Here is a 23,535-nt window from a genome sequence, read left to right as displayed (position 1 = left end):
GATCTTCACAAAAACCGGGCTCCTCGCGGGCAGAGCTTCGACTCAGGAAGCACACTTCTCGGGATCTTCTGGGCTTCGGGACTTGTTTCGGGGTTCGGGAATGATACCAGGGCTTCGGGATATTTCTTGCACGAAAAACGATGCAAAAACGCGAGAGAAAGGGAAGAAATGAACAAAGAACTTGGCTGCCCTCGACATCCTTTTATAGGGGGCTGAAACCCGAATTACGGTGGGCGTAATGGGGATAAGACCGCTGACTCCCCCCGTTTGGATAATATCCGAAATTTAAATTTAAATTTAATATTTTATTTATTTAATAAACTTCAAAAATTCATATCTCCCTCTTACGAACTCCGTTTTCAACGTCCTTTATATCCCCGCGTAGGTGAGACTACGCTCTACAACTTTCGTTTAGACTTCGTCGGCTAATTTTGAATTTATTTTTTATTATTTATTTTTAGTAGGCTGGGACAGGAAAACTCAGTTATAAATTCATAACTTCTTCATCCGACGTCTGTTTTCGCCTATCTTTTTATCGTTTCACTACATTTAACGAGATCTTAGATTCTCGTTTAGATTGCTTCGGCTAAAATCCGCCCGGTCTTAAATCGAGTATTCGGGCTGCATATTGCTAAGTCAAAACTTAGAAAAATCATAACTTCCTCATACGAAGTCAGATTTGGGCGTTCCTTTTATGCACACTCTTGGTTTACCGAACTCTACGACTTTCGTTTAGATCACTAAGGTTAAATATCGCTCTAACATAAATTTCACTTTTTACGTCATTCAGTGTTGCCGGTTCTGTCGCGAAACTTCGACAGGTCATTACTTCTTCGTTATAACTCGGATTTCGGCATTCTTTATATATTCGGAAACCTCATTTCAACTACTACAACATTATCCATAGATATCGAGCTTATCTAATATTTCATTTTGACGCTTATTTTTATTATTAATTTAATGAAGTCACATAGTTAAGCACAAAACACATAATACTCAAATAATACACTTCTATTATTTCAAAACGGGTTATAAAGGTTAACCTAGACTATTATATCAACATTAATGACAACCCCAGAAACACAGACGTTACAGAGGTAGAGAGATAGATTTCGATTTAGGGTTTTGTCCTCCGTCGGTTTGTCTTCTCTAAACCACGACGTCGATCTAGAAGATGAAATGATGATAAAATCACATACTTCTGCATAGATTCATCCAAATCGATCTCGAAGAGGAACCACCATCTATCTAACCCTTTTCGAATCTGCCTATTAAAGCAAACACTACCACAAACACCTATCCCTTCACCTCAGGTATCTCCTCTCAATTTCTAGTCGCCAAATGCCCCATATGAATACCCTAGCCGCCAAGAAACCCTAACTTTATATGTCGATCACCTATCTATCATCAGCGACTGTCGAAGTTCAAAGGGAGGGTAGAAACGATTGAAGTGGGTGTTTGGGGTGGTGCCCCTGACCAGAGGGAGGTGGAGGGGGATTCTAGGCCGACGACAGCTGCCAGTTTTTTCTTCTTTGGATGGTGGTAAGCAAGAAACGAGAGAGAGAGAGAGAGAGAGAGAGAGAGAGAGAGAGAACGTTGATGATATGGGATGATCTATTTTTTTTGTTGGATATGGAGATGCTCTTTGAGGGTGGCTCTTAAGAACAATAGTGAAACACAAAGATGGAAAAGGGATGGGGAAGACGGTGGGTGGGGAGAGAGGGAGAGAGAGAGAGAGAGAGTATTTTCTTTCTTCTTTTTTTATTTTTGTAATAAAAAAAGTTGGAAAAAAATACAAAGGGCAAAATCGTCATTTTGTAAAAAATAAAACCAAAATGGACCAAAGTGGCAACAAAATGGAAACTTTTGGACCATTAGTGCTAGTCCAAACCTGTTTGGCCCAAAGTGACAATTTTAGACATGCCACAGGGACCATTCTTACAATTTTGTCACAAAATTACAAAAATTGTCCGTGTGGTATGCTAAAACTAACAAACTATTCGAATGGGTGATCCAAAAGTTTGATTTTGTTGCAAGTTTGGTCCAAAAAATTTTAAACTTTTTAAAATGATGGATTTGCCCCTTATTGTTTTATTTATTATTTTCATTTATCACAATAATATAAACCAATTTAAAATCAAACAAAAGCAATCTCTCTCTCTCTCTCTCTCTCTTTATATATATATATATATATATATATATATATATATATATATATATATATATATATATATATATATATATATATCGTACTTCCGGTTCTAAAGAAATAGTTTGGGTTGACTGCATTGTACACACCATATGGATTCCGCTTTTGAGGCATACTCCGATTATTATGATGTTTGATATACTTATTTTTCACAGGGTTGTACGAGCAATGCTTTTGGAATACTATCTTATTTAAATTAAAATTGAAATTTTTGGATCATCTTTTTGGTACGTTTCAAACCCATCTATTTCAAGATTACCCAACAATCTACATGTTCCTCATCTGAATTTCAACTATTCAAGTCAATACTAGAATCTTCATCATCCACTTCCATATCCAGGCTCCAAACCGTCGATTACTTAACACGATCATTAATGATGATTCCATTTACATTCACTTTACAAACATCTGTAATCATAGATTGAATCTTGGTTTTAATCGCCACTCTCCCGTAAGAAATATAATTCGTTTATCATCCTCCACAAAAAATAATCTGCTCCCATATAGCAACAATCCTCTTAAATGTATTAAGGGAATATGCATTTAATAGGAGACCATCAATATCCAACCACATAATTCTCTTATCAGGAATGAAGTTCTTCGTGATCGGTTGTATTTGAGAAAAATACCTTTTACAATCCTTGTTTCTCTTAATATTCATGTAGAATTCAATCCAAACCCACATACCACCAATATACTTGCATTCAACATCACCAAATCCTTCCTTTTTCAATACCTTATATAATCGAGGTATCAAATCTAACTCCCGAAACTTAGCCAAAACAACACACTCCACATCCTAAACCATTAAAAGACCATGCTCTAGCAAAGATAATGATTTTAGGAGCTTAGCTACCAGTACATTTTGTATAGTACTATATTTTCCGTTTACCATAGTTAAATAAGACTTAAGATAATCCTTATTATGAATTAGATGAGGTTTTTTTTTTCTTTTCCAGATCTTGTAGGTCTAGTTTATAATTCTGTTGTTTACGACTATTCTTGCCTCACATTACATCCTTGTTTTTAACCAAATCTTGCCCTAGAAGCAAAGAAGCAAACAGATCAAATTCCCAAACCAAACCGTATTCATGTACGCCACTACATGTTTGAATGGTTTGGTTTTGAAAAATTTAATGAATGCAAATCTATGCCCAGTCTTAGATAGCTTACAAGCAACATATACATCCGCCACCACTGTATGTCGATCACACAACTACCAAAGATCATTGACCGCCATTAACTCTAGGAAATTCGATACATACACATTCACCGATACAACATCCAAGTTTATAAAATTTGAAATTGGAATTGTGTGATTAGAACGATCATCTAGCCGTTCTTACAATTTTTTCTACCCTAATCTCCATTGTCGTCCCTCCATAACCGTCTCCGTCACCTTTCACTTCCATGGAAACTGATAAGGCTAACGTCGATTAAAGGATCGTCGACTGGCTGTATTTAGTGACGACGAGGTCAAATTTTAGTGACGACGATTATAATATTGATCATGAAATTTGTAGGATTATCAAATTTTAGTGACGGTTTATTATATGACGACTTAGGCTGTATTTAGCGCGCCACAACTAGCTGATAAGCTAGCTTATTTTTTGAGCTTTTTTATGTTGTCGTGTTTGGTAAGCCAAAAAGTAGCTTATTAGCTAGCTTTTTGAAAAGCTACTTAGGCTATGTTTGACGTATTAACTGAAAAGCTAGATTTTAGCTGAAAAGCTAGTTGATAGCCGAAAAGTTAGCTGTTAAATAAAAAGCTAGTTGATAGCTAAAAAGTTAGCTGATAAAAAATAACGTTTGGTAAAATTAGCTGAAAAGCTAGCTGGATTTATATAAAATTACATAAAAAGACATGTAAGAGTATGCATTTCTATAGTTAATTAAGGGGTGTATTTGAAAATTTTTAGAAAAGCTATTAATATGGCTTATAAGCTACTTTTTGACTTACCAAACATGACAACATAAAAAAGCTCGAAAAATAAGCTAGCTTACCAGTTAGCTGTGGCGCGCCAAACACAGCTTTAGACTAGCTTTTTAGAAATACACCCCTCAATTAATTATAGAAACACGTACTCCTAAATGTCATTTTATGTAATTTTATATATTTCAGCTAGTTTTACCAAACGTTATTTTTTATCAGCTAGTTTTTTATTTAACAGGTAGCTTTTCAGCTATTACGTCAAACATAGCTTATATTTTTAATGACAATATTTTAAGTCGTCACAAAAAAAATTATCAATAACATTTTATTTTATTTTATTTATTTTTTTTTTTTTTTGTAGTGGGGTTCAGTACAAAAGCTTTTTAAGATGTTAATGATTATTAAAAATTCAAAATAATTACCTACTCGAATTGTTAGTGGCTAATTTCTATTTATAAATTAATTATGCAAAACCCATTGATAAGAGCTCAAAGTTGAAGAGTAAAATTACAGAAGGTCCATGGTTCAAAACCTAGCAAACCACAAATCTAAAATATTGCTTGTATTCCCTAATTAATTTCTCATATGAGCCTTAGGGTAGATTGATGTATATTGTTCAGATTGTATTGTTTACCATTTAAACAAGAATAATAATTATGAGTGTTAGGTGATACGAGCTTTTATTAGATGCCATTATTTGTTTAGATAATTTAAATGATAGTATAATTGTATGCAGTAATTCAATATTGGAGGCTAATTTTTATTTAAATTATGAGGGGCAGGTGATATAGAGCTTTTAACTAATGTTTCATTATTAATTGAAATAGTCTAAATATAATATTTTATAAAACAAAGAAGTAGTCTTCCTTGGTTTTGGTTACATATAAAAAACTTAGTCTGTTATGAAAAGTTTAATAATAGTCAGATTTTTAAAATTACAATCACCCCCTTTCACATTACAGATACTCGTTATATATGCCTTATGACTTTGACTTTCTTCACAACTCACAATTCATCCTAAAAATCTTACTTTGCAAAACAGGCGATCGAAAGAGAAGACACAGGTATTTATTTTTATTTTTTTTTTAAATATTGTTTATGTTATATATATGCGCGCATGTATACAATCCATTAATTTGTTTGCTGGTCAATAGGATACCTTTGTATGTGTATCACATCCCTTTTTCCATTCTTTTCTACTTGAGCAAACCTTTTTTTTTTCGTTCAGATCTATAACTGTTGGATTATTTATATATTGTATGTTGGTCTAGCCGGAAATTTGTAACATATTGAAATTTATGTTCTTGGCCGATTGGTGAGTGGATTATGTGATTTGGTCGAACAATATTTTGCTAGGTGATATTTTATAACTTTAGATCAGCCAAATTTTGGTGTATAGTGAAATTTGCTTATCCTTAGAGGCGTATCTTAAGGCTGGTATGTTTGGGGTTCGAGATAAAAGAAAAAGATCCATTTTTGAGCCAAATTTTGGCATGCCAAACAATGAATAAATAACTTAGTTACAATATTAAAATCAACATCATTACAAAGTGTCTATAGTGTTCCAGACTGGATTGCTCTACACATTTCATAACTGTCTTTGTATTCCAGAATACGAAATTCATTCCTGAGTTCTATGAAGAAAGTTGTAATTAACCTAACTAGTTATCTAATGTATTGGGATGCTAATAATACTAAATAACTACCTACCTAAACACTCGATATGAATTAATACTACATTCCGAACATTTTCTCTGTAATCCTGACATTTCTTCGCATTCCAGACTATAATATTTTGGTTAATACTAAATATAAAAAAAATACAAGTAAAGGAACAAAAAACTTACCCGTAAACTGATGTAAGACCAATAGACACGCAAGGAACCCAACAAATAATGTTGAGAATTATATGTCAATTAATTGCGAATAATTAATCCAATTATTATTAATGTTATTACCAAGTTTCGTCCAGAAACTAGACCAATCTATTCCTTCTTGATTAGATCTGATTGTAAGAAAGGTAGAAGAAGAATGTCCTTTTATTAGACGAAAGTAAATGCGAGACAATAAGGTAAAACCAACATGTTATAACGGCTGATCTTGAACGTGGAATGACGACACGGATCAGACTCCTGTCCTTAAAGTTTTTTACTTCGCTTCTATCGACTGTAAGCAACAAAGTAAAACCCTAGGATTTAATGCAGTCTTATCGGTTTTCCAACAGCAATGGAAAACGATAAATGTAAAGTGAATACTCAGAAAGTTGGAAGAAATCACCAGGAGAGGGAGAGAGCTTCGAAATTCATGTGTGGAATACAACTCCAAGGCAGTTGTATTTATAGGTGTCAAAACCCTAGAAGGCAGTAAAAGGGCCCTCATAGGCCGGCCTTTAGAAACCCTAGGGCGACGACTTGCTCTCCAAGAAAGTTGTTTTATGAGCCTTTCTAGAATATCATACCACCTTATCCACGAAGTTAACATTGGTTAACCGTTTGATCAAATTGGTCAAACCAACTTGACCCAAACTCGTCAAAAATAAAAGCTCCTCATCTCCCAGGGACCAATGCGTCGTGCGAAGTGCCAATTACGCCTAAATCACGCCATTTAGTGCACTGCGACATCGGCTAGGCTAGGCTAGGCGCGTGCATGGGGTTGGCCCTTTCCTTTGAACCACTAAAGCCTTTGAAGGCCTATCAAGAGAAATGGTTTATAAGCTCACAAAAGGTTTCTTCCCCCACCAATGTGGGATAGGGGAAACTTACCAACGTGCAACATTTCCTCTTTAATTTCCAACAACCTCCTACCAAGTTGGAAAGTTTCCTTTAACTCATACATATGATGTCACTTGGGTGTCATGATTATGAAACCATAGTTTAGTGAAAACAATAAAGAAGTGACCAATTCAATAGTATCCTTATTGGTTTAAACCATGAACCTTGTGACCTCTCCGGTTTACCCCCACATATCACATGCCGACTTTGCGTTCTCCCTGAGTACTAATATGGCCATGCGTTATAAATCCTTTTAATGACCCTTTAGAAGATGAACAACTAATCTTCAATTGAGGCGGCACCACCTCTGGATTATATAGGCAAAGTTTTACAACATCTTCATTTCTTAGATGTGTCCAAAACTTTGTTAAGAGCCTTGACTCAACCCCGTTCTCAGCAACGATGTACCATCGTACCTTGCATGGATCTATCATTAATGATAGTACCTTCTATCGTTAGTGGCTTCATTGTTACCCTTTAAACTTGAGAATTAGGAGCACTAATTTCAAGTTAGGTTTCCATCAGTAAGCGATTCTATTGTGGTTTTAGACCTATGAATCTTGTGGTAGATGCAACCAAATCTCTTATCAGAGGTTTGCAGTGGCGGACCGTAAGAGGGGCTGGGGGAGGCCATCCCCCCCCCCCCCCCCCCCCCCTACATTTTGAGCTTGCTAATACCCAGCTATGCATAATATATTTATAAAGTCACACAACAATCAACAAATTAACTAATTTGGCCCCTAGTTTTTCGGTCAAAGAAAAAACTTAAGTATTAACAAAAAGTCTAAACAAAATAACCATGAACTATCCAAAAAAATCTGAAAATCGTTGCTAAAAATAAGAGAGATCTTGTTTCATTAGGAAAAGGAAAATTAAAAACCAAAATCCTATAAAAACTAATCCAAATTCTAATCATATTTACACAATTCTTGACTCAAACCTTGAGTTTAAGAAAACCAAGAAATTTATAGCTCCCAGTCGATTACCTTCTTCGCATGATTTCCTTCAATTATTGCTCTCTGCCGGAGTTTAACAAAACCTGAGATTAAAAACATCTGATTTCCATCTGCCTGCCTTCCATGTCCTTCTTCGGTTTCTCTCCATAAGAAGCTGAAAAGAGTACTCTCTTTTTTCCTCTTTCTCTTCTCCCACCAAAAGTATGATATTATCTATGAATTAATAGATATGGAATATCTTTAGATATTATCTTGCAGACTTTGTAAAGTGTGATATAGGCAATAGGGTAGACTTGTAGAAGTTTTATTATTTATTTAATGTTCACTGACAAATTATACTATACTATTTGGTATCGTAAAAATGTAAAAGGAATTAGAAACATCAAAATATGTATCTATTTATTGGTATAAACTAAGAGTAAGTGTTAAAATCAAATTTGTATATGTTCTTTATTTATAACATGAGCCTTAGTTTTTGTAAAAAAAAAAAGTTAAGAATAAAATATAAGATAGACTGGTAGAGTTTTTGAATGATTTTTGGTTTTGTTATTTGAAACAAGACTTAAAATCCATTTTGATTGGCAATACATCGATAAGTTATATTTTTTGAGTGCAAAATTTTGAATAATTTTTTTTTGTCTATATTGTTATGTTTTAAAAATTTGATTCCGACCCCCTACTTATTGTGTATCTGTTCTGCCCCTGGAGGTTTGGTAAACGTATCTACCAAGTTCCTACTTGTCTTAACATAAACAACTTTGATGGTATGACTTTCAGGTAGTTCTCTCACAAAATTGTGTCTTAGACCTACATGTCTCGACTTCCCATTACATTCCGCATTATATAATTTATACAGTGTGGCCTCACAGTTACAGTACATGGGTATAGATGGCATTGGAATATCCCATAAACGGATAAACATCCAACTCATCGGGATCGGATGTAATATTTTCTTTGCAAAGTTTCTACGAAATTTGAAGATATTTCGGTGTAGATTCTAGAATGACATAGGTAGTGGCCATTCATTCCGGAACCCGGTTTACTCAACTCTCGTATTTCGGACTAGTCGGTCATTTTGTAATAAAAAAGAAGCAAATCTACAATTCAGTAGATGGCCATAAACATTTAACTAGTTTACTTAATTTCCACATTTTTCTAATACAAATATACAATTGAAATGTTGATATCCTATTACGAACTAACAAACAAAGTTACAATTCAGTAGATGTAACACAATGGATGTCCGATTAGGTAGGCTAATGTGGAGTTTTTTTCCCAAAAGGTAGGGGTGAACATGGTTTGGTTTTATGCTAAAACCAAAACTGAACCTAAAAGTTCGGTTTTTTATTTTGGAAAAACCAAATTGTCGGTTTTTTTTTTCGGTTATTCGGTTTTTTAATTAATACATTATTAGACTCGGCTATGAATTTTAAAAGCTCATACTTATTTTATACATACTCCAATACAAATATTAGTATGTCTCACCCAATTAAACAAAATATAAATTATTGTAGAATAAAAAAAAGATGGTGCCTATTTTTTTGATGTTCGTTTTCATTTATAAATAGTCATCGTGGGACGGTTAAGTTAACTATTTTCTTTAATTTTATAGTATCAAAAAAATCTTCACTTATGAATCTCACAATTGATGTAAGATGTATGCGATTTGAATTTTTTTTTTATACTTGTAACCTTGTAACATCTCCTATCATATATGCGTTTCTCCTACACCAAAGAATATTTGTTCTTATTCATTATGGATTACTTTATTAATGGTGTGATACTTATATATAAAACGACACCATTTTATGTATTTGGGTCGGATTGGTTTCTAGTTGTAGAAAAACCAAACCACGCCTAAAAAAACTGGTTTTTATAAAAACAAAAACCAAGCATCGGTTTTTTAAATGGTTATGTTTTTTCGGTACGGTTTTTCTATTTTTTTTCGGTTTTTGGTTTGATTTCAGCTTTTTTCACACCCCTCCCAAAAGGTTGTATCTGCAATAAATATTTACCAACTAATGGTATTGTAATTTTTATTTACTTAATAAGTCTGGTAATTAAAAAAAGAAAAAAAAAATCTAATTACCCTCTTCGCCCCACATGCTTTCTCCTCCGATCTCTTTCACGTCGTATTCCTCACACATGAGCTTTTACGTCTTTGGTTTCTGAAAATTAAACTACTCATCGGTTTCTCCCTCTCTTACCGATCATACCTGCTCATCGTCTTTTCCTCGATCATGTCCCTCTCTATAAGATCATGTCCCTCTCCATTGATATGTCACTTACCGCCTCATTCACTGATTCACAACGATTTCTCAAAACCTATATGTATTTTCGATATCTCCTCTAAAAATCTTCAAATTTGATATTTTCTTGGCTATTTGACTTCAACGGAAGCCTTGTGTCTAGCAAGTTGCTCCATATCATTTGTGAAGATTTGACGCATTCAAAATTCTTTAGAACTCTGATTTAACATTAAAAATTTGTGGGAATTTTGATGTTAAGTTGTTGTAGCATTGAAAATCATTATGAACCAAGAACTTGTTGCTTTTACCAACGACACCTTTACTGATGTTTTTACTTCTTGAAGTTCTTTAATCAAGTTTTTATATTCAGCATCATCTTTGTTTTGTAAATTTACTGGTTTCTTCTAGGTTTGAAATAATCGACACTACTTCATGATCTACTAAATACTAACCATAATCTGTTAGTCGTTAGTCCATGGAAGTGTGATTGTTTGTGCAAGCAATCGAATCATTACTTTTGTTCATCCACATGTACAACAATACAACATTACGCAGCTAAATACTAGATCAAAGTAACCTAAAAATTCTTCATTTTTATATAATTAAGAACATGGTTGATTCAATGTATCATTCTTCAGCCAAGAACACCAACACCTTGATCCATATTCTACCCTATTTTTCATATTATGCCGGCATACAAACATGCCTTTTGTACATGCATTGTACAATTCATCATTTTTAAGAACATGGTTAATATTCCCTTGGATTTGAGTGTTCGTATGAGGGAAATAGGTGAGGAGTGTGGGTTGTTATGGGGTGTGGTGTGCAAAAATGCAAATGGGTCCTATATAGTAGGAGATAAAAAGTCATTTAATATAAAACTACAATATTTTGGTAATTAAATTTCGAAGCACTCGTAATTGGTAAATACTTTTCAAAAGTCCATCCCCTCGGTACAAAACTCGGTTAATGCGTTGGAAGTACTTTTGAGCTAAATGATAATCATGTAATCACATTTAATGTTTAAACGCCTCATTAATTAGTATTGATTATTATTTTAAAATGAAATAAAAAATCTTAATGTCTAGTGTCGACATTATCCATTTCACCCGTACATGAAAAGTTACACGTGTCTACACAATTCATTTCAAAATTTTACCCAACCTTGCTATTAATAATCCTCTTTGTCACATGTCACTCTATCATTAACTTGGATACATGTTATTTTTTGGTATTTTTAAATAAATGTTTTTTCCATTTTTCATTTTTTTATAATTAATACATCATATTTACACCTCAATTAATAATTGTCTTAATTATAAATAATCAATAAATTACAATATTACTATTCATATAGTATTTAATATATTTCCTTTTGAATTCAAATTTTAAATATCAAGTCTAAATAAATTTTTGTTTAAACCTTAATATTTAATTTTTTGTTTTATCCAACCGGTATAATATACGAGTCTCACATCTAATTAATAATACATTAGATTCATTCAAGATGTGCATATGTGTGTTATGAGGCGGTGGCATGATCACAGTACTGCAGTCAAAATCTATTTTGATAATGTAGATAACAATTGTTTATTCAGGTTTGCCCAAAAATGTTTTACATAACTAGATATATTATATAAATGGAAGGAAAACAATTAAGCAGAAATATAAAAAAAGAAAAGAAAAAAGTCCATTTTAATAGAGAATTACTTGATTCATATCCTCCGTCTGAGTATAATATGTTTATTACCATACATAACCTTTTTGGTTACAATTCGACTTTCCCTGGTGGATTCTTTCCATTTATAAAGTATATATCTCTCTCCACCATCTCATTCACTATCTCCTTTTCTCAACAGTGAAAATGGCTGAAGCCTTAGTTATTATTGTCGCTGGGGGGATATTGAAAAAAGTGTTGTCTATAGCTGCTGGCGAACTGGTCATTTCTTGGGGTTACGATGAAAAGCTGACCACCCTCCACAGAACATTGGACCTGATTTGTGCCAAGTTGAGTGATGCTGAGAGAAAAAAGGGAACGGAGGTTGTGATGATGTGGCTGAAGCAGCTAAAAGTTGTAGTGGGTGAAGCTGATGATGTGTTGGACGAGGTTCATTTCGAAATGCTGAGGCGGGAGATAAAGAAACGTGATCGGGTGGCAAAAACTGTGCCATCTCTTCCAAGCTTAAAAAAACTTTCATTTCGCTGGGAAATTGGTCATAAAATCAAAAACATCAATAAAAGGTTGCTTGATATCAATACACAGGCAAACGGTTTAGGACTACAAAACGAACACCCTGGTGCCACCCCTTTTACAGATCGTCTCTATCGGGAGTCTGTTCCATATCCAGAAAAATTCAAAACTGTTGGGAGGGATGATGATGTACTACGTATCATACAGATTTTAACCCAATCAAGAACCGAAGAAAAACTTACAATTGTTCCCATAGTGGGAATGGGCGGGATTGGGAAGACAACTTTGGCTAAGTCGGTCTACAATAGTAAAAACATAAAGCAATATTTTGATATTAAAGCTTGGTTGTGTGTGTCGGTTAAGGTTGACATCAACACACTTCTCGCAAAGATCTATGAATCTCTTGCCGGAAAGAAACCTGAGTCGGACTCTATGGTCAATTTAATTAAAAGTCTAGAAGAGAAGTTGGGATCAAAAAGATATTTGCTTGTTCTTGATGACGTTTGGGTTGAAGAGAGAGCATATTGGGAAGCATTTGAGAGTTGTATGCTAAATGTAAACTCCCAAAATGGAAGTGGCATTCTTGTCACTACACGGAAACTTGAAATCGGAACTACTGGAATGAAGGCTGATGCATGTCTTTTAAAAGGTCTTTCTGATGATCACTGTTGGGACATCTTTAGAGAAAGAGCATTTGTGACAGGCTCATCACCCTCTCCAGAACTGGAGGAGATAGGCCGTGAGATTGTAAAAAGATGTGGTGGTTTACCATTGCTATTAAATGTAACAGGTGGCATGTTGGCAAATTACAATGATGATAAAGAAAAGTGGTTCTCCATAAAAAATAGCAAGGTTTGGGATCTAGAAGAAGAAAGGGATAGAGTTCAAAAGAGTTTGGAACTGAGCTTTGATAATCTCCCCAATTCTATTGTGAAGCAATGCTTTGTATATTGTTCCATATTTAAGAAAGATAAGGTTATTAAAAGGGAAGAACTGGTCCGGCTTTGGATGGCTTTAGGATTGATTCAAGCAGATGAGGAAAGAAACAAGGAGATGGAAGCTGTGGGAAATGAGATTTTTCAAGTTTTGGTCAGCAATTCGTTGTTCCAAGATGTTGAAAGGGATGAGTATGGTCGCGTTGATCATTGTAGCATGCATGATATGGTGCATGATTTGTCATTATCACTTTCAAAACATGAAAGCTTGTGTTTGGTGGATGCTACAAATGATGATATTGCATGTATACCTCAGTTTAAACATCTCTCTTTTTACCAAGAACAGAATGAGTACGATGAATTGAAAGCCAATGTTTCTATGTTCATTGAAAGGAATACAGTGGCTAGAACTTTGCATACATTGTTTATCAAAGTTGAAGTAGAGAAGAAACTTTCATTTCAACGATTAAAGTGCATACGCATTCTAAAACTCAAGGGAGATAGTATTGAGAAGTTAGACGATTCAATTGGAGGGTTGGTGCATCTCAGGTATCTTAATTTATCATCTACAGAGATACGTGTTCTTCCTAAATCTATTGGTAAATTGTACCACTTGCAAACTCTGAAGTTGCCTGATCGCATTGAGCAGTTTCCAGAAACCATGAGAAATTTGATAAGCCTGCGGTATCTGAAGTGTGACGAAAACATTCCCGCAAGTATTTTGGGACAATTGACTTCACTTCGAACATTAACGCCTTCCTTCAGGGTGCTTAAAAGGAAGGGACATAGTATTCAAGAGCTACGCCATTTGAATAACCTCAGTGGAAGCCTCTTTATTTCACATCTAGAGAACATCGGTAGCAAGGAGGAAGCTAGCAAGGCAGATTTATCTAGCAAGAAAAATTTACACAATATTCATTTCAAATGGAGTGAAGACGATCAAGGCGCCAACCGAATTGACATGGATGTATTGGAAGGCTTGCAACCCCCTAGAGATGTAAAAACATTGACAATTAAGAATTTTTCTGGTGATAATTTTCCAGATTGGGTAATGAAGATGGTGATCTACATCGAAGGGAAATGGACGCCCCTTGATAAGTTGATGGATATCACATTATCTAACTGTAGAAGCTGCCTCTCTCTTCCAACGCTTGAGCACCTACCACATCTTCGGCATCTGTCGTTGGAGAATATGGACAGCTTGACATGCTTAAGGACTTCCGTTGGTAGTGGAATAATAAAGCCTTTGTCTCCAACATTGACATCACTCCTACTATATCGCATGAGAAAATTGGAAAAGTGGATAGATGGAGCACCCAACAGCTCAGAAATGATATCTCCTGTCCTTCGGAGCTTGTACATTCGTGAGTGCCCAAAAATTATTCACTTGGATGAATGCCATCCCCATCCTCTTTTTTCCTTACAGATTAGAGGCTGCGAAGGACTGGCGTCCATTAAGAGTATACAAGGCCTCACATCTCTCGTATCTTTACATATTTCCATGTGTCCTAGTCTTTTAGAAATAACCAATTTGCCCAAACAGTGTCATTCTTTGAAGACTTTGTACATTACGCATTGCCTCAAACTGACTTCCTTGCCTCACAAACTGTTTGACTGTTATGCATTCTTAAATGAGTTGGAACTTGGTCTGTTCTCGAAGGAGCTCGATTCTTTTCCAAGTCTCCAAGGCATCGAGAAGTTAAGAAACCACCTTCACTCTTTGTATTTGGGAGGTTGGGATCATTGGGAGTCAATTCCAGACGAAATACAACACCTCACATCACTGACTTTGTTACGCATAAATAGATTCGGATTACAAGAACTGCCCATGTGGTTAACCAACATGTCATCTATTCGAGACATGATTTTCTATAATTGCAAGGGGCTAGATGAAGAAAAGGTTAAGCGGGGAGCACCGCGAGAAGCAAATGGTGTCACTTGTCAGATTAGATAATTTGACTGTAAGTAGAGATGTTAATTAGTTATTTGGTACACTCCGCTTGTAATCAGGATCTAATTTTGATTTTGAAAAATATCCAATTTGGTTGTCAAAAGTCATGACTTGAACTTATTGTGATAAAGGTACTATTAACGTTGCTCAAGAAATATATCAATTATATTATTTTTTTAATTCTATCAATTACCACTAACTATAATGATGCATGATAAGGAAAAAACGACGAACCTTGAAATCCTTAGCCTCTGTCCAATCCCGACCCCAATCACAACCGCTGCCTCCCCAATCCTGGTCCCAGCCACCTCCAGAGCCACAACTGCAGCAACAGCAACATTTGCAGCCCAACCCAAACAATAACAACAGAAAATTGGTTTTCTTTATGATGTTAATTTTACCTGTTTTTATGTCATCAGTCTTTTTTTGAATGTGGTAATGCTTTGCAACAGCAAATTGATCAGGGATGTAGTGATGAACCCTCTCTTTTTTATGAACACCAAGTGTTCGACAAAATTCCCCAATGAAAAGATATCCACAGATTCTATGCCCCCATTGTAGTGTTGAGGATATACATATTCTTTGAGTTTTCCTTAAAAGTCATTGCATTCATTTTCCTTCTCATTATCATTAGATTACTTATCATTTTGTGTTCATCATGATGATTGTGAACATTAGATTACTTTTCATACATAGTTTTAGTCTCTATAAATTTACTATGTCCATATGGCATCCGTATAGATACAAATACATATGTGCACAGATACATACATGATAATGTCTTTCTACATTCAGTAAATCTTTTTAATTTAATGTTACAAAGATGAATTCAACACATATGTGTTTATTGCGTCATAGAGTAAGGATTTGAAGGTGGCTGTGGCCTTGTGAGTGATGCTACTTGTATTGTTGATAAACAACAATGGTCTCAGTTTTATAATCAACCATGGTTAGTTTTTTGTTTTCTTTTTGGTAATCAGGTTTGAAATTTGGCTTTGACATTTTGTAATTGTTAGAAATATAATGTAACAGATAACCACTATAAAACACGATTTAAGACATTAAACATGCTATATTGATGCTTTCTACAACTCATCAACTTGATCCAATCTTCCAACTTCAAATGAAAAGATGGTGTTGGGTTATCTTCCATTCATAAAGTTGATTTCAACCATGTTGATAAACTAACCACAGAACCTTAATGCTCTAAACCATTTGATCAGTTTATTACATATGTCTTTCCAAATGTAGATTGATAAAATAAGGTGACCAATAGTTCTCGATTGCTAATTTCTTAGCATGAACACATACTGGAATAGACATGTCCTGTTTTCCACCTCCCACCTTGAGGTAAGCAAATGTAGTTTGTTCATCCGGATAATTAGGCAATTAATAGCAATCTATTTTCTATTTAAACCCACAATAACAATAAGATGAGATGAGTAGAAAAAGTAGGCGTATGTAAAATAACATTAATAGAAAGCAGGATGCTATAAAATGACAAATGAAAAGTACGCTAATATAAAATGACATAAACATAATATTTTAGTCAATTAATAGAAACCTTCTATCTATTTAAAGGCACAATAGTTATAAGATGGCATATATGGAAAGTAGGATGCTATAAAATGACATAAATGAAAAGTACATTGCTATCTAATAACATAAATAAAATATTTTACTCGATTTATACATAGGAACCTAATTTCTGTTTAAAGCCGACACTAGCCATAAAAGGCATAAACAGAAAGAACACTGTTATAAAATGACATAAATGAAGAGTACACTGCTATAAAAAGTGAAAAGCATAATATTTTAGTCCATGTATAGAAACCTACTTTCTATTTAAAGTAATAGTAGATATAAGATGACATAAAAAGAAAATAGGCATCTATAAAATGACATTAACATCCTCCTTAATAAATGAAGGTTTTCTTGCCACATGTCAATCTCTCATGAGTTTTGGCACTTGTCATTTTGTGGTATTTTTGAAATAAATATTATCCACTTGTCAATTTTTGGTTTGTTTCAATTTTTAAAATTAAATTCATATACTTATATATCTAAACTATTAAATATCATATTAAATTGCAATAAATACGTTTTCCTTTCTTATTTTAAAGTTGTACATTAAAAAATATTTTCCTTTTACATTTTCATTTAATTTTTAATCTTTTTTTAAATCAACCCATGTAATACACGGGTCTCACACCTAGTTTACAATAAAGTAAAACATCAAAAAAATGAAGGGGAAAAAATGTGTATCTATCTAATGCGGTTTATTTTGATTCACATATATAATTGAATATTTCAGTAAAAAAGCTTATTTCAAACAGTTATCAACCCTTTGTTTTTGAAAAAAATTATATTAGACGGATTCAAAAGATGTAATCTGCATGAGTTACACAAATTTTGGCAAAAACTACTAATTTCATAATTAATTACTTGTGTTTGTGTTGGATGAAGCTTGCATGTAAAATGATTACAACGTATAAATAAATTTTAGGCCAGACAATATTTTAAAATGTTGATTAATTAATTATAGATAAAATTACTTAAATGGTCCTCATGGTTTCCAAAGTTCATACATATCGTCCCTACCTTTTTTTATGAAGATGGTCCATGTGGTTTCAATTTCTTACTATAAAATGACTACTTTACCCTTTTGAATATTTATTATTATTTTCTTTTATTTATTTCTGATTTATATAAATAATAAAAATAGGGCCCCACCATCCCCATACCCTTGTACCCATCCCACCCTCCACCCTTCATCATCCTCTTTCCGGTCACAACACTATCAAACATCATCTTCAAAATTCGAGTCCAAATCTTAGAGGCAACCGAGTTTCATCCTCAATGTGTATGAAGATCTTCCAATACTTCACAAGATCAATGATCATGAACAAAAAGAAAAAAAAAACTACACACCAACACAATGTGAAATACAGAGCCACCATTTGTTTGCGGAGGGAAGAAATATTCAAACTGATAAACAAATCCAAAAGAAATGCTTGTATGTTCCATATGGAGAAGCCACATAATAAATATCATCAATAGTTTCTGACTCAGTTTCTCGTTTTTAGGCAAGGAACAATATCTAGATAGGTAAAACTTAAATAAAATGAAACATGTACAAACCTATACAAAGAGAACCTCGAGGGAATAGCTGTTGTGACTAATCGTTTAAACATCAACCAGACCAAAACTTGTTATTGTTGTTAGGCTTCAAAAGAGAGTACATCATATCCACTGACATTAGGCTTCAATATCAAAACCTTCACCTTCAAACCTGCAAATGATTTCAAAATCTTATTTATTTTCATTTCTGTTTACTTCTATTTCATATTTCTTCGTGTCAACAAAAGAATGTAGTTGATGGGGTTGATTTTCTTTGTGGTATTCGGTCGTGAGTCTAGTGAGGATGTAACGAGAAAGTGCATGAGAAAAGTGGTGGTTACTGGTGGAGGGTGGCAGGGATGAAGTGGGGTTGAGGGAGGTATGGCGACGAGCATGAAGACGAACTGAGATGATCGGGTTAAGGATAGTTTTAATGGATTTTTATTTTTTTAATTAATTAAAATTATAACATAAAAAAAAAACCAATAAAAAGGGGTAAAACAACAATTTTGGAGCAAATTTGTAATAAAATGAAACGGACCAACTACACTAGAAAGTAAAACGACACAGATCATGCTTATCAAGCAAAACAGGTTAGAGACAATATATGCGAATTTTGGATTTCACAGGGACCATTTATGTACTTTTCTCTTAGTTATATTCTCATTGACACAATTATTACAAAAATTTCCATGTTCCATATAAGAAAAATGTATTCCACCCATCTAAAGAAACGTAGGGATTAAAATGGAAAGATATATTTACATATCATATTACAGCATAGAGGCATATCAAAAGGACAAAAGGTAAATGAAAATAAAACAGTTACAAAGATCAATTCTAGTTTGCATATGAAACATTATATATTAATTATTAAAACATAAAATATAATGATATATTAATATTTTAGATAAGTAATAATGACAGAAGGTAAAAACAAAAGAAAAGAAAAGAAAAATAGCAAAGTGTATGTTCTAAACTTGCAACTTAGGAAAGGCATAACTTAGTAGACACCTTCAATTCTGATTCGATACCATTTTCCACTACACACATGAATCTCCATTTCCATTCATCGGGTCTCTCTTTGTTCAACCATCTCATAGATTCTTATTGTTTTCTTTCTTTCTTCCACCATTCATCCCCTCTTCCAATCTCTTCTAAACAGTGAAAATGGCTGAAGCATTAGTCACTATTGCTGCTGAGGGAATATTGAAAAAGGTGTTGTCTATTGCTGCGGGTGAACTCGCCATTGCATGGGGTTATGAAGAAAAGCTGACCAGCCTTCACAGAACATTAGACCTGATTCGTGCCAAGTTACGTGATGCGGAGCAAAAAAAGGAATCAGAGGTTGTGATGGTGTGGCTGAAGCAGCTAAAAGATGTAGTGGGTGAAGCTGATGATGTGTTGGATGAGGTTGATTATGAAATGCTGAGGCGTCAAATAAAGAAACAAGATCGGATAACAAGAAAGGTAATGTGCCTTCCAAGCTTGAAAAGGTTCTCCTTTCGTTATAAAATAGGTCATAAAATCCAAAACATCAATGAAAAGTTACTTAAGATCAATACAGAAGCAAACAGTTTAGGACTACAAAATGAACACCCTGCAGGCCCTGTTCTAGATCGTCTCTATTGGAGAGAGACTGTTCCAAATCAAGAAGAATTTAAAATTGTTGGGAGGGATAATGATAAACTCCATATCATTGAACTTTTAACCCAATCAAGAAAAGAAGAAAAACTTAGCATTGTTCCCATTGTGGGAATGGGCGGGATTGGGAAGACCACTTTGGCTAAGTCGGTCTACAATGATAAAAAGATCGAGCAACATTTTGATGTTAAAGCATGGTTGTGTGTGTCCGTTAAGGTTGACATCAATACACTTCTTGCCAAGATCTACGAATCTCTTGACAAAAAGAAACCAACCTCGGACTTAAGGACCAATTTAATTGGAAGTCTTAACGAGCAATTGGCAACAAAAAGATATTTGCTCGTCTTAGATGACGTTTGGGTCGAAGAAAGGCCATACTGGGAAGAGTTTAGGAGTTGTATGCTAAATGTAAGCTCACAAAATGGAAGTGGCATTCTTGTCACTACACGGAAGCTTGAAATCGGAACTCATGATATGCACTTGGATTCATGCCTTTTAAAAGGTCTTTCCGATGATCATTGTTGGAACATCTTCAGAGAAAGAGCGTTTGTGTCAGGCACATCACCCTCTCTAGAACTGGAGGAGATAGGCCATGAGATTGTAAAAAAATGTGGTGGTTTACCATTGCTTTTAAATGTAATAGGTGGCATGTTGGCACATTACAGTGACATAGAGAAGTGGTTGGCCATCAAAAATAGCAAAGTTTGGGATATGGAAGAAGAAAGGGATAGAGTTCAAAAGAGTTTGGAACTGAGCTTTGATAATCTCCCCAATTCTATCGCCAAGCAATGTTTTATATATTGTTCCATCTTTAAGAAAGATACGGTCATGGAAAGGGAAGAATTGGTCCGGCTTTGGATGGCTTTAGGGTTGGTTCAAGCGGATGAGGAAAGAAACAAGGAGATGGAGGATGTGGGGAATGATATTTTTCAAATTTTGGTCAGCAATTCGTTGTTCCAAGATGTTGAAAGGGATGAGTATGGTCACATCACTCGTTGTAGCATGCATGATCTGGTGCATGATCTTTCATTATCACTTTCAAAACATGAAAGCCTATGTCTGGAGGATGCGACAAATGATGGTATTGCATGTATGCCTCAGGTTAAACATCTCGCCTTTTACCAAAAACAGAACATTAAATTGGTAGCAGAGGTTTCTATGTTCATTGAAAGGAATACAGAGGCTAGAACTTTGCATACATTGTTCATCGAAGGTGAAGTTGATATGAAATTTCCATTTCAACGATTAAAGTGCATACGAATCCTAAAACTCAAATGTTATTTAATACAGGAGTTAGACGATTCAATTGGAAGGTTGGTGCATCTCAGGTATCTGGATTTGGCATATACGAGAATCCGTGTTCTTCCTGAATCTATTGGTAAATTATACCACTTGCAAACTCTAAAGTTGTCTGACGACATTGAGCAGTTTCCAGAAGCCATGAGAAATTTGATAAGCCTACGATATTTCCAGTGTGACAAAAACATTCCTGCCAATATCGTAGGACAACTGACTTCTCTTCAAACTTTGCCTTGCTTCATAGTGCTTAGAAGGAAGAGACATGGTATAGAAGAGCTACGCCATTTGAATAACCTTAGTGGAAGGCTTTGTATCTCCAAACTAGAGAATGTTAGGAGCAAAGAGGATGCTGTCAAGGCAGACTTATCCAGAAAGAAAAATTTATACGAGATCGAATTGGAATGGAGTCGGGACCGTGGAGGTGCCAACAAAAACGAGAAGGATGTATTGGAAGGCTTGCAACCCCCTAGAGATGTAAAAGAATTGGAAATTACAAGATTTTATGGTGATAATTTTCCAGAATGGGTAATGAAGATGGCAATCGATATCGAAGGGAAATGGACGCCCCTTGACAAGCTCGTGTCAATCACATTATATGACTGTAGGAGCATCCTCTCTCTTCCGACGCTTGAGCACCTACCACATCTTCAGAATCTTCTGTTAATACAAATGGATAGCTTGACATGCTTAAGGAGTTCCGATGTTACCGGGTCAACGAAACCTTTGTCTCTATCATTGAGATCACTCGGACTGTATTTTTTGGAAAGATTGGAAAAGTGGATAGACGGAGAACCCAACAGCTCAAAAACGATATCACCTGTCCTCGAGAAGTTGGATATTTATGTTTGCCCAAAGATTATTTGCTTAGATGAATACCATCCCCATCCTCTTGTTTCCTTACGCATATCTCAGTGCACAGGTCTGGTGTCCATTAAGAGCATACAAGGCCTCACATCTCTTGAATGTTTAGAAATTTTCATGTGTCCCAGTCTTTCAGATATAACCAATTTACCTAACCAGTGTCATTCTTTGAAGACTTTGTCTATTAACAATTATGACAAACTGACTTCCTTGCCTCACGAAATGTTCAACTGTTTTGCCTTCTTAAATGAGTTGACACTTGGTCCGTTCTCAAAGGAGCTCGATTCTTTCCCGAGTCTCCAAGGCATCGAGAAGTTAAGTAACCACCTTCAGTCGTTAGAATTGAGAGGTTGGGATCATTGGGAGTTAATGCCAGAAGAACTACAACACCTCACCTCACTGACTTTGTTATGCATAAATAGATTCGGAATAAAAGAACTGCCCATGTGGTTAACACGAATGTCATCTCTCCGACATTTGAGGTTCAATAATTGCAAGGGGCTAAATAAAGAAACAGTTAGACGGGGAGCGCCACGGGAAGCAACTGATGTTAGACTAAATTATGGAAGTGTTAATTAATTAGTTATTTGAGTGTGTTTGTGTATATATAGATATTTTGTTTAAATCAGATCATTCCTCCTCTTGGCTCTTGCTTAATATTAAACTCTCTTCTAGTTTTCTCCTCCCTTGTGATCCAATTGTACCCACACATTTGTCTTGTCAAGTATAAGAGACAAGTACAAAACACGGGTAAAAGAACATTATATAAATGTAATACTAAATATCCCAAAACTCTTCTCTCACTTATAACTTACAGCTACCGATTTTTAATCCAGTTGGTCGACCAATTTTGGCAACTTTCCGTTGTGCTCATCATTCTTTCATAATTCATCATTTGACCAATTCATTGCATGATGGCTCTCGTCCATTGTAACTGACATCTACTATACTACTAATTTGTTGTTTTGAAATATACCCTGCAATGCAATCTTACAAAATGATTTGATATCCATGTTATTTGTGTTATTAACTTGGAAAGGTTTATGCAACTCAATTGATGTCCGGTATTATTAGTTCTATTGGTCATAAAGCTAAAGTTTAAGCTCTTGGCCTGTTAATCTAAAAAATTTGAGGGCCACAGAATAAAGCAGAGGGACTGATGCTGTCAAGTGCTAAAAGTTGGAGGTGGCTGAGGATATCAGAAGTTATTAAAAAGCTGTTCCCATATCGATGTGTACAGTTGATGGTCGTATTCTATGCTTCGTTATCTGTTACTATAAAAGAAGTGTACAATATAGATAAAAAATTAATTAGATATCTTTCTCATATTTATTGTTTCTATACAAACATAATCATATCTTGATTAGAAGCAATGTTTAAATTTGTTATTACATGGTCTCATCTCGGCCAACCTGG

The 23,535-nt window shown here is 34.7% G+C and overlaps 2 protein-coding genes across 2 annotated transcripts; both read left to right on the top strand.

Moving 5' to 3' along the window:
* Positions 1-11,982: 11,982 nt before the first annotated feature.
* Positions 11,983-15,198, top strand: LOC111875924 (putative disease resistance protein RGA1). The gene has a single exon (XM_023872450.1). It carries the CDS (start codon positions 11,983-11,985, stop codon positions 15,196-15,198), a length of 3,216 nt encoding a protein of 1,071 aa, XP_023728218.1.
* Positions 15,199-19,380: 4,182 nt separating this feature from the next.
* Positions 19,381-23,048, top strand: LOC111875942 (putative disease resistance protein RGA1). The gene has a single exon (XM_023872470.3). It carries the CDS (start codon positions 19,486-19,488, stop codon positions 22,696-22,698), a length of 3,213 nt encoding a protein of 1,070 aa, XP_023728238.1. The 5' UTR covers positions 19,381-19,485; the 3' UTR covers positions 22,699-23,048.
* Positions 23,049-23,535: the final 487 nt, after the last annotated feature.

This window comes from Lactuca sativa, chromosome 2, assembly GCF_002870075.4.
Source record: "Lactuca sativa cultivar Salinas chromosome 2, Lsat_Salinas_v11, whole genome shotgun sequence".
NCBI lineage: Eukaryota > Viridiplantae > Streptophyta > Magnoliopsida > Asterales > Asteraceae > Lactuca > Lactuca sativa.
The sequence above is the reverse complement of the archived record's forward strand: the minus strand, read 5'-3'. Positions and strand labels throughout refer to the sequence as shown.

What these genes read in the sequence shown, in the direction of transcription:
- LOC111875924 (XM_023872450.1), top strand. Translation starts at nt 11,983, where the DNA reads ATGGCTGAAGCCTTAGTTATTATTGTCGCTGGGGGGATATTGAAAAAA.
- LOC111875942 (XM_023872470.3), top strand. Translation starts at nt 19,486, where the DNA reads ATGGCTGAAGCATTAGTCACTATTGCTGCTGAGGGAATATTGAAAAAG.